This window comes from Apium graveolens, chromosome 7 (genome assembly GCF_009905375.1).
Source record: "Apium graveolens cultivar Ventura chromosome 7, ASM990537v1, whole genome shotgun sequence".
NCBI classification, from domain to species: Eukaryota; Viridiplantae; Streptophyta; class Magnoliopsida; order Apiales; family Apiaceae; genus Apium; species Apium graveolens.
The window spans coordinates 265,289,761-265,302,435 of record NC_133653.1 but is presented as its reverse complement, the minus strand read 5'-3'; the positions used below and the strand labels follow the sequence as shown (position 1 = coordinate 265,302,435).

The 12,675-nt window shown below is 33.2% G+C and overlaps 1 protein-coding gene across 1 annotated transcript; it reads left to right on the top strand.

The window, feature by feature from the left end:
- The first annotated feature begins 7,617 nt into the window (after positions 1-7,617).
- Positions 7,618-9,198, top strand: LOC141674881 (F-box protein At4g22280-like). Its single transcript, XM_074481581.1, has 3 exons — positions 7,618-8,523; positions 8,628-8,798; positions 8,878-9,198. The coding sequence occupies exons 1-3, from the start codon at positions 7,618-7,620 to the stop codon at positions 9,160-9,162; spliced, it is 1,362 nt and encodes a 453-aa protein (XP_074337682.1). The 3' UTR covers positions 9,163-9,198.
- Positions 9,199-12,675: the final 3,477 nt, after the last annotated feature.

The window sequence follows — 12,675 nt, the reverse complement described above, 5'->3', positions numbered from 1 at the left end:
TAATGTTTTTCTTTGTTCTTATATAACTTATTCTCTTCTTCACAAGTATAATAAATAAAATATAACACATTTATTGTTTAATTGAAATAAGGGATTAAAGATGACCTCAGCCTACATGCGTGAGGTAAAAAAATAAGTGTAATATATGGGTATTTTTTGAATACAAGGGGAGTGGGTTGTGTTTATATTTATAGATTGACCATTAAAATTTTACTTTACAAAATGGCTTAATCTCATATAATTTTTAGGACATCCTAAGGCCCAAATTTCTCTTAAAATAAATTATCTTGAGCGCTTGCAGGGATGATAGGAGGTTCGATATTTTAATTTTACTAGTTTAAAACTCGTGCCATGTACACACTTATTTTAAGATCGTATGCTATTTATTTCAATTTTATTAGAATTTTTTAAGCTTTATATTATTAATTTGAATTGAACCGGTACAATATATTTTAGTTGATAAAGGTAATTGTTTTTTATTGATAATTATACTATCATTATTTTATTTTATTATGTAATTGTTGGAAAATACAGGGGTTTGGTTAGAAAACTAGAAAAAGTAACATGTATTACCTGAAGAAGTTAGTTGGTTGGTTATTAATAATTACAATGTTGTTATCCTTTTTTTATATAGACTTGTCCACATTATTTTTGGAGAATAAAATATTTTAGTTTGAATAAATGAAAAAGTTAATGTGTTTTAATTGTGAAGGGTAATTTGTATTTTACTTGAAAAAGGTATTTGGTTAGTTATTAATTATTATTTGGTGTTTTGTTTTTGGAGATGGAAATTTTTTAGTTGTAATAAACAGAAAAATTGAGAAAAATGATTGATATTTTAGTTGAAAAAATTATTTGTAAGTTATTAGAAATATTAATGTAATAATATTATTAATAAATGACCGAAAACTGTTAAATCAAAATTTTCAATATTTCGGCCATTATATATTACTAGCCTAAAACCGGTGCAAGGACTTTTTGTAATCTTACATATTTTTTTAAAATTTTAATATGAATTTAATTCCTAAATTCGTTCATTTAATATTTTTGAATTCCATAATTTAATGGTAAATATATTAATTAATGTTCATGACATTTTTAAGAAGAGGTATCTGAAAAAAATATTATTACCCATTCAGTTATATATTTTTATTGGTATTTCTACTTGTGATAACAACTTTTTTTAATTGAAAGTTAAGTTAGTTTAGATTAACTTCTTTTCATCTTCGAATTAATAGTTTATATCATTTTAATTTAACTTGAGGTTACCAAATCAAACTAATTAGTTTAGTTTTATTATAATTTTTTTAACCTGGATCAATATGATCAATTGCATAATGTGTTTTTAGTCTGAATGAATAGTATAATTATTTTATTTTATCCTGGTTCAATACTATAATTTTATTAGACCGATCAATAATATTTATAATTTTGTTTTAACTCAAGACACAATATACCAACCAAATCCAACTAATTATATTTAGGTTTTTTTAATTTTTTTTTAGCTCGGATAAAAAAATAAATTTGTTTTAAGTCTGATGAAAATGTAAATTATTTAAGAATAAATAATCTTTAAATTGGTTGATATATTAAAGATCAGTTTAGAATTTAATTGAATAAAAATTAAATTAGTAGAATAAATTGATTTCAATATCAATTTGAATAATATAGACATCATTATGAATTAAAATTTAAATTAAATTGGTATAAAAGGCGGACTTCAATATCGATTTGAATAATCTAGAGTTCAATGTTAGTTAAAATTTAAATTGATAGAAATTGTTGACCTCAATATAAATTAAAATTTAAATTGATAGGAGACGTTGACTTTAATATTTACTAGGATAATATAAAATTGAATATAAATTGGAATTTGAATGTGTACACAAGTTTCACTTTAATATTTATTAAAATTCGGAAGACTGACCGTCCAAACTTTACATGTATTTGATTTTTGGGAAAATAGATGTTGTTCGTCACCCAACTTATCGTGTTTTTAGAACTTACCATTCAACTATAATTTTTTTTATTTTACTCATTAATGTTAGGTTCATATTTTTTTTAGTCACTAACTATAGGTTCAGATTTGATTATTCATTTTTTGTAGCATTATTAAAACATAGTGGAAGTCTGTAATATTTTAATAATTTAATATATGTCTATATCTTTATATATAATACGTCATATGTCCCTCAAGACGTTTATCTTGGCTGATGAGAGTTTGACACATATTTTAAGGCTCCTAAAATATGTAGTTCCATAAATTATTTTAACTCTTTTTCTTCTCAATAATATTTTAACGTTTAAATTTTTATATACAAAAAGAAAATCTTAAAATAAGTTATAAAAATATGTTTGTAAAAAAAATATCTTGTAAGAGTTGTTTGATTTAATACAAATTCATGTTATTACAACTTTATTCTATTTTTGTGTTTATATATATATATACTTGTTTCATGATTTTATTAGAATTGATGGGTTTATAGTTTTGATTTTGGGTACGGAGTTGCATGAACGAGTTGTGATTAGTGATTTCATTGGATTTTTGAAAGTGTCGTTTGGTAAAATATTGATATGTATTTTTTAATATTTTTAGTACTTTATGATCAGTTTGCTAATTTGATTGTATTGAATTATTTATTTATTTATTTCTCAATAATTTTAGTACGGATTGGGATGCCTCTTTCTAATATATTGATTTTGAGCTTAGTACCCCACCTAAAAAGTAACAGATGTATATGAACTGATTTTATGCGTTTGTTTACAATGTATATACATTTTTCTGACCAGATGTTTAAAATAATATGTGTCATTCTTATAACATACATATATAATTCAGACATTATATGACTCATCCATATGCATCTAGCAAACTCAGACACATACAAGTTTTCTTATAAGACACAAATGACACTTTTGTACTAGTTGATAAAATACTAATAATCAAATCCGAACATAACGTTAGTTACTAAAACAAATTTGAACTTACCATTTGTGAGTAAAACAAAAAAATTATAGTTGAGTGGTAAGTTTCTAAACACACAATAAGTTGGGCGACGAAAAAATTCATTTTCCCTTGATTTTTTATTTTTACGTGAATTGAATTTTTTAAAAACAATATCATTATTTTAATTAAATAGAATATATTTTAGTTTAGTTAAAAAGAATAATTGATTGATTATTAGTAATTATAATAATTATAATAATTATACAAACTTCAATTTGGGGCTTAGGTACAACAAAACGCGGGTACACAAAGTTTCGAGTTGAATGCATTGAAGACATGAGCACAAAGCCACAAAGGGTGCAGGTAATTTGGAGAGGGAATATGCAGTTTATCCAAATAAAAAGCTTGATAGTACTTTATCTGAGGGGTCATATAATTGAAATTATAGACTGAACTAGAGATGGGTATTTGACTTTAATTTTTTTTGACACCAAGTAATTGACTTTAATAAAATCATATTAATATAATTTATAAGTAAGAGTAATTATGTAAAATCAACCTGTATTAAAAAATAAATACCGACGACCAAACTTTTAATGTTTGATTATATGAAACATTAATATAGTTTCATGTAAGTACCAAAAAATAAGTACTGATAATATTAATATAATTTATACAGAACGTGCTTGGTTATATGAGAGCCAGAAGACTCGTATAAAAACGTCAAAAAAGGAGTACAACTTAATTAAGTGATTCGATCAACGATGTTGGCTTTAAATATTTAGATTTTTTATACTTGAAGTCTTTATATTCTTTACGAAAATTACTAGTATATTTAGTAACTTAGAGTATATAATATCATGTAGTTTCTCGGATTGATATGCAAATATATATTAAGTCTATTATTTTTATTATATATTGGAATTAGAATATAATAGATAAGGGTAATTAGGTAAATTCGATGTGTACCAAAACACAGGTTCCATACCAAAACTTTTAATTTTCCGTCTCTTATATAATAGTAATAGATATATAGATTTTATAAAAGTATGAACAAAAGTGTACTAATAATATTACATGTACTTTGCCCAAGGTCGATCAACAGAGGCTCTAGTCCAGTTTAGAAAGATAGAGGATGGAGCTGCTTTTTGGGTTAAGCCACAGACTGCCATAATCAAGGTTACGGTCGACGCTGCAACATTTAGAGAATAATCAGTAAGTGGAATTGGTCTCGTAGTGAAGGGACTCGAAGGGTTAGCTGGTGCAAGCTAGATCAGTATATATGAATGATGTTGCTCAACCTAAGTTAGCTGAAGCTTTAGCAATTAAGGAGCCGCTAAGTTGGATCAAATCTAAATTATAGGGGTCTGTTGAGCTGGAGTCAGATAGTCTGGTGACTGTCTAGGCTATTCGGAGTAAAATCCTAATGTCTTCACCTTTTGGTTTAGCAGTAGAAAGCCGTTGAGTTCTATTTCTAGAGTTGAACAAAGTTTCTTTGTGTTTATTCGCCGGTCTGCTAACATGGCTGCCCATTTCCTGGAAAACTTAAGGTTTTAAAGAAAGGCCCCCATAGGAACATATATTTAACACTCCCCCTCACTCGAAATCCCATTTAAGGGTCGAAGAGTGGAACACCGGTGTCCACATTAAATTATGAGAATGTTGGGGGTTGCTGGGAATCGAACTTTAGTTCTCCCGCCAGCCTAAGCTCTGATACCACATTCCCCCTCACTCGAAAGCCCAGTAATGGGTCGAAAACTGGAACACCGGTGCCCATATTTGGGGCATTAATTGCCTTTAGTGTCCATATTAAATTATGATAATATTGGGGGTGACTGGGAATCGAACTTAGAGGAGCTTCCGGAAAATTCTATAAATCACGAAGAAGGGGTAACTCAAGAAAATCAAAGTGAAGAGAGTGATGAAGAAGATGAAGGCGATCGAGAGGCAGAGCATCAAGAACTAAGAAAATCCACAAGGTTACATAAACAGCCTGCCTGGATGAGTGATTTTGTGATAACCCAAAAGCATAGAGCCTTGAGTGCACCTACAATAACCTCGCAACAAGTCAGACCTGATTTTAAATATTTCTTAGCAGCTATAATCCATCAAAGTGATCCAGTACATTTTCACCAAGCTGTCAAACAAACACATTGGATTAAAGCCATGAATAAAGAACTGGATGTATTGGAGAAGAACAACACATGGGAAGTAACAGTCTTACCTCCCAACAGAAAGGCAATAGGCAGCAAATGGATTTTTAAAATCAAGTTCAAGGAAGATGGGTCAATAGACAAGTATAAGGCTCGCTTGGTGATACTAGGCTACAAGCATAAATATGGAGTTATTTATGTTGAAACTTTCATGCCGATAGCAAAAATGATAACAGTGCGTGCTGTTTTGGCTGTGGCTGCGATGAAGGACTGGTTTGACCATTAACACGACGTATCTAATGCCCAGCTCACTGCATATTGTGACAGTGACTGGGCTAGCTGTCCCAATACCAGAAAATCAACTTCTGGCTATTGTGTGTTGGTGGACACTTCTCCTATTTCGTGGAAGACCAAAAAGCAGTCTATAGTTGCTCGCTCAATAGCGGAGGTAAAGTAAAGAGCCATGGCATTGACCTGTTGTGAAGTGACTTGGCTCAGCAGCTTATTGAAGGATATGGGATTATCATACTTACATCCAACAATCATTAAAAATGATAATCAAGTGGCATTGTACATTGAAGCGAACCCGGTCCTCCATGAACGAACCAAACATATTGAAATCGACTACCATTTTATTAGAGACAATATCAGTGAAGGCGTGATTACAACAACTCATGTGACATCTCATCTTCAACTTGCAGACGTTCTCACAAAGCCTCACCCAGTGAAGCGACACAATTTCCTTCTCCTCAAGATTGGATTCTCGGCTTCAACCTCCACTCTACTTGAGGGGGAATATTGAAGTTATTCTTAGTTAATCCTGTTTATTTTCAATAAAGCGGCAATGTAATATACATCATAGCAGTGTGTATTACTGTTGATGTGTCTGTCTTAGTGTAATGTTGGGACCATGTCATTGTTTTACTGGTAGTAGTGTCCAAGTATCTACAGCTGTTTTGGTATATGACATTACAGTATTTTCATTTCTAATTTGTTAGTAGTACTCTGAGAGATTAAAAGGACCTGGTATGCAGGTTTATGGACTCAATGTGTGTATTGCATTATTGAGTGAAATAGAGTTTGACACATTCTCTCATCCTATCTTTTTATTGTTACCACTGCATAATGTTCAAATGTCTTTAGAAAGGAGTCGTCTGAATTATTAATAACAGTAAACTTCAGGTTAACTTTAAGAATGTATTGCTGGCTGATATAAGTTGAGTAATAAAATTGCTCTTTTCGTCAAAAAATAATAAATTACATGTACTTAAAAAAAGTTTGGCCCTTAACATTTTTTGCCCAGGCAGTGAGGTTTTCTTCCATCATTCATGTCATATGCAGTCTAAGGTGGAAAGAAACTCATTATTTTTTAAAGATATAAACGTGGACGCAAAATTTCGGACAGTTATGGATAAATTCTGAAATTCTTATTGTGTTTCATCCCAGCACCAATTTCGGAGTTCATTAAATTGAGGACCTATTGTGCAGCTAATCAATCCGTTAATATGAATATTTTTTTATTAACGAAAACAAAAAAATAAGATTCGAACATGCAATATAATTAGGTCCAACATAGTAAATTAAATTTTCAAAAAAAAACTAAATTATATTTAGCGAACAGATGGGTATTGACAATTTTTTATAGCAATTCAAAAAAAACACAAAATACCACAATTCTGAATAATGCCCTTTATATCACATAAAAAAGCACATTTCTTATTTCATTGTGCGAAAGACACTCCTAATTTATATTTTTATTAATTTAGGAAATTAAATTTGATTTTTAAATTATTTTTAAAAATGTATTTTCAATACACATTAATGAGAAAGTGTTTGTTAAAAGTTTGATTGGCTCATAGAAAAGAATGGCCCAATGAGAAAGAAAAGCATGATCCAGTTCCCATTCTTTGATAAAAGCATAGTTAATTTATGTTTCCAAGATAATATAAAAAAGAAAATGCTATTTTCAGAACTGATTTTTATTAATAGTAAAAAGTACATTAAACCCATTATTATTAATATTAATATTTTGGACATTTTCCAAATACATCAATCATGTATTTTAAAATATAATTAAAAATAAACTTGTAATGCCTCAATCCTCAAATTGATCATCAATTGTAAAAAAAATAAAAAGTATTACATAAGAATAATATTTAATCCACGAACCCAAAAAGGAAAATAAGATGGGGTCCAAGATAATAAAATAAAGATTTGTTTCAAGAATATGTATTAATTATTATTACCGGACACCTTTTTCTTTTTTTTGAGGTAAATAATTAATATAAAATAAATACAAGGGAATTTACATTGAATGTAGACAATTTTTTTTGCAAAATTGGTAAAGAATCGATAAGAAAGTCTGCTTAAATCACTATGACGCCGAACAGACTCACTGCTTAAATCTTTGGGTCCTCTTTCATCCAGATATACCATCATTTGTTCTGTTCATCGTTTCTAGTAAGTTCAAATCCCTCATCTCAAATCAAATTTTATTTTTCTTGATTTCTGAAAAAAATGGCAAAGAAATCAAAGGTTTCTGAAAAAGATCGAATTAGCGATTTGCCTGATTCACTACTACTCATAATCCTTTCATTGCTTCCAACTGAACAAGCAGTGCGTACTAGTATTTTATCCAAAAGGTGGCGGCCACTCTGCATGTCACTCCCAAATCTTGTTTTTTACCATCAAAATCCTAACAAATCCCCAATAAATTTCGCCAACTTTGTTGATCGATTTTTAATGCATCGGCCGAATGATTTAAAAATCGAGAAATTTGGTTTACATTGTGGCGGAGATACCTATTTGGACCGTGTTGATGACTGGATACTCAATGTGCTTGAATTTGATGTAAAAGAGATAGACCTTTGGTTCAGGTTCAGAGAAATGTTCGTATTGATGGACGAAGTGTTCTTGTGTACCGGTCTTGAAAAGCTTCAACTAAGTCGTAAAATATTAATTTATCATATTCCTGGAGATCTTAAGTTTTCGAGCCTTCGGGTTCTTAAATTCGATAAAATTATGTTTTCGAGCTATGAGTTAGTTGGTGAGCTTTTGATCAAGTGTCCGGTGCTCGAAGAATTATTTATTTTGGGTTGCAAATGGCATAGCGGATGTTGTTTGAATATTAGTGGATCTACATTAAAGAAGTTTAAATTGGTTTCTTATTCGCCAATTGATGAAGAATTTTCTCTTGAGATTTTAATTGATACACCAGAATTAGAAACTCTCTCACTTATGTCTTTCGCATCCGATGATATCTTGATCAAGAAGAATTTGCCGTTCTTAACAAGCGCTGATCTCAATGTCGATCAGATAGTAGAAGGAGTTGCACCGAGTAGTGTGTTTGGTGATTCCGTGTTGGGGCTACTTAAAAAGATTACTCATGTCAAATATTTAAAATTAGGAGGTAAAACTCTCGAGGTAAGTGTTTTGCCTAAATCTTAACATATATATATGGACTGATAATTTTAATATTTGCTGTGAATTTGTATGACTATCATGTTTTGTCTTCTATTTTTATGAAGGCCCTCAATCGCACATATGATTCTGAATTTAGCACAATTCATAAGGGCTTTCCTCCATTCCATAACTTGACCGAGTTGAGTCTTAGTGTTGATGAAGCATATTGTGAACAAACTTTACTCTATGACTTCCTTGAAAACTCACCAAACCTGGAGAGCCTTTTATTTCCAGAGGTGAGTTTTAAAACTGAGATGTGACGGAGTTGTACAATAGATTCTGAAATCATGACTTCCCTTTCTTTTCAATTGTTAGGGACTTGTTGATGCTTTCTCTGATCAAACTTGGCGCTTCATGTGGGCTTGGTCATGCTCACATACTGCAGAATGTTTATCAACGCATCTCAAAACAGTAGATATCGGAGAATTCTCTGGTACAGTAGATGAGTTGTCATTCGTTGAATACTTGCTAGCTTTTGGAAGTGCTTTGACAAATGTATCAATTTCTTCATCAAATTTGCTGGGAGCTAAAAAGATCCGGAAAAAACTGTTAAACTATGGAAGAGAATCAACAACTTGCAATCTTAACCTTTTCTTTTAATTGATTCTGCGACATGCTCTTCAGAATAACAAAGTGTATGAGGTACAATTTATGCATCAAGTTTTTTTTTGTTTTCTTTTCTTTTCACCAGTTTTCTCTCTCAGCATTGATTTTAATTTAGCCTTAATCTGTTATGAAATATTTACCAGGTGCATTGTTTAAGAATGACATTTAAAATGGTAGTTTCTTGATTATTTGAGTCATTTTTGCTCTTTAAATGTTTACGATGACCGGAAGATAGGTAAGATGTGTTGGAAAATATGGGTATAAGTCCCATATTGGTAAGTCATATTTTTGAGCATTATGACTAAAAGATGTGTGAGATATGATGATATTCTCTTAATAATGGAAATTATTATTTTCCATTAGAATTTGGCTCAAATATTATGGCATAAATTAATTTGATTTTGTTTCAGATTAATTGATATGGTGTATGTCTTGATATATTTAATCTGATTCTGTTTCAGATTATTTATGGAATAGAGTAGCTTGCAAGTATTACACCGATTCCATAATTAATGATATTTAATTATGGAAAAGAGTAGCGCACAAGTCTATCTACACCTATATAAACACCTCTAAGGCGTTAGGGTTAGACACACCAAAAACATATTCGCCTCTAAACACAAATCTCTCTCTCTCGGTGATAGTTTCGTGCCCGTTCAAGCTCGCTGAAGGTGCTCGTTATCCGTAACGCCGCCGCTACCTCGTTTTATCCTGGGAGGCTATCGACTCGCACATACGGTGAGAGGCGAAATAGCTTTAAGGAGACAGTTTCAACTGGACTCGAGGATCTCTTTTTGTTTATATCTTTTCTTCCTCCGTTTGATTTCGTTTACTCACGCACACACTTGTTTGATTATTTGTATTAATCGCATATTGTTTTCACAATCTTAAAGCTATTTTTTTTATATACATCTGTGACTGATACATCTGTATCTGCTTGTTTTGTTGAGTAACAGATCGATGGAGAACCAAACTATGAACGATTCGATGAACATGACGGCTGATCCCAACGCACAGATCACTGGATCTGATGGGGTTCACCAGCAGCCGATTAACCCTAACGCACGGATCGTACGATCTGATGGGGGTCAAACGCCTGTTGGACATGTGCCTTCGGGACATGTGCCTGTGGGACACACTGTCATTGGACAGTTTAGTGTTCCTCTTGGACAGATATCGGCAGGATTCACTCCTCCGATCATACCTGCGGTGCCTACTGGTGTGCATACACCTGTAGTACAGACGCACGTACCATCTGTTCCACCCGTGGTGCCTGCTGCACCTGTTATGCCAACTGTGCCTGCTGCACATGCTGAAAAACCTGAGAAGTTCAACGGAACGAACTTCAAACGTTGGCAACAAAAGATGCACTTTTATCTGACCACGTTGCATATGGATCGCTTCCTTAAGGAAGAACCACCGTTGCTCACTGCTGAGAGTAACATGCAGACTGTGTATGCTGCTGATGCTTGGAAGCACTCCGACTACATCTGTCGGAACTATGTGTTAAATTGTTTGTCTGACTCGTTGTATAACGTATATAGCGCGAAGCCAACAGCTAAGGTCTTATGGGAGTCACTTGACCATAAGTATAAAACCGAGGACGCTGGGGCAAAGAAGTGGATTGTTGGCCGCTTTCTTGATTATAAGATGGCAGACTCTAAGACTGTGGTCAGTCAGGTGCAGGAACTGCAGGTGATCATTCATGACATTCATGCTGAGGGAATGGTCATAAGTGAGTCTTTCCAAGTTGCTGCTGTTATTGAAAAGCTTCCACCTGGATGGAAAGATTTCAAGAACTACCTTAAGCACAAGCGAAAGGAGATGTCTATGGAGGATCTTATTGTTAGACTTCGTATTGAAGAAGACAACAGAGGGTCCGAGAAGAAAGTTAACGCTGCCACTGAGAAGGCAAACATGGTGGAGCATGCTCAAAGCTCCAAGCCCAAGAAGGCTAATTCTGGTAAAGGGGCAAAGCTGGCACCCAAGGGAGGGATTTCGAAGTCGAAATTTCAAGGGAAGTGCTACAACTGTGATAAAGTTGGTCATAGGTCTTCTGACTGCAAGAAGCCCAAGAAGCCCAACAAGAAGAAAGAAGCAAACATGGTAGAGAATATCTCCAAGGAGATGGGTGACATAGACCTATGTGCTACGGTCTCTGAAGTGAACCTGGTCGGTTCTAATCCACGTGAATGGTGGATTGATACTGGTGCTACTAGGCATGTTTGCTCAGACAAGGCGGTTTTCTCTAGCCTCAAAGCTTCCGATGCTGGTGAGAAGCTCTACATGGGGAATTCAGCAACTTCTACCATTGAGGGTGAAGGCACGGTGATCCTGAAGATGACCTCTGGGAAGAATCTGACTTTGAAGAATGTACTTTATGTGCCTGATATTCGCAAGAACCTTGTGTCTGGTTCTCTGTTGAATAAGCATGGCTTTCGCATTGTAATAGAGTCAGATAAAGTTATTTTGTCTAAGAGTGGTATGTTTGTAGGCAAGGGTTATTTAACTGATGGGCTTTTTAAGCTCAATGTAATGTCCGTTAAGGACGATAATGAAATGAAGAATTCTTCTGCTTACTTGCTTGAGTCTCCTAATTTATGGCATGCTAGATTAGGACATGTAAATTATGACACTTTACGACGTTTAAGTGCAAAAGAATACATACCTAAACTTACTATCGATCCAAAACATAAGTGTGAGACTTGTGTTGAGGCAAAATTAACGAGATCATCATTTAAACGTGTGGAAAGGAACACCAAAGTGCTAGACCTAATACATAGCGACATATGTGATTTAAAATTCGCTCCAACAAGAGGAGGAAACAAGTATTTTATTACATTCATTGATGATTGTACAAAATACTGCTATGTATATTTGTTGAAAAGCAAAGACGAAGCTATAGATAAATTTAAAATCTATAAGGAAGAAGTTGAGACACAACAAACTGAGAAAATCAAAACGATACGAAGTGATCGTGGAGGTGAATATGTTGAACCGTTTGGGGAATTCTGTTCACAACATGGTATAATCCATGAGGTCACTGCACCATACTCCCCTCAGTCAAATGGTGTGGCTGAAAGGAAGAATCGCACTCTGAAAGAGATGATGAATGCGATGTTGTTAAGCTCTGGGCTCCCACAATCGATGTGGGGAGAAGCCATCTTAAGCGCAAATAATATTTTAAATATTACGATGCGCAAGAATAAGGATGTAAGTCCTTATGAAATGTGGAAGAAAAAGAAACCAAGTTACCAACACCTGCAAGTGTGGGGGTGCCTTGCAAAGGTACCGATCCCTACACCGAAGAAGGTGAAGATAGGTCCTAAGACTGTGGATTGTGTCTTCATCGGATATCCTCCACACAGCACTGCATATCGGTTTCTTGTTCATGAATCCAAGATTCCTGATATTCAAAAGAATACCATTATGGAATCAAGGAATGCCTCATTTTTTGAGACGATGTTTCCCTGTAATCCAGGAAACCAACAACCTACGACGTCTAAA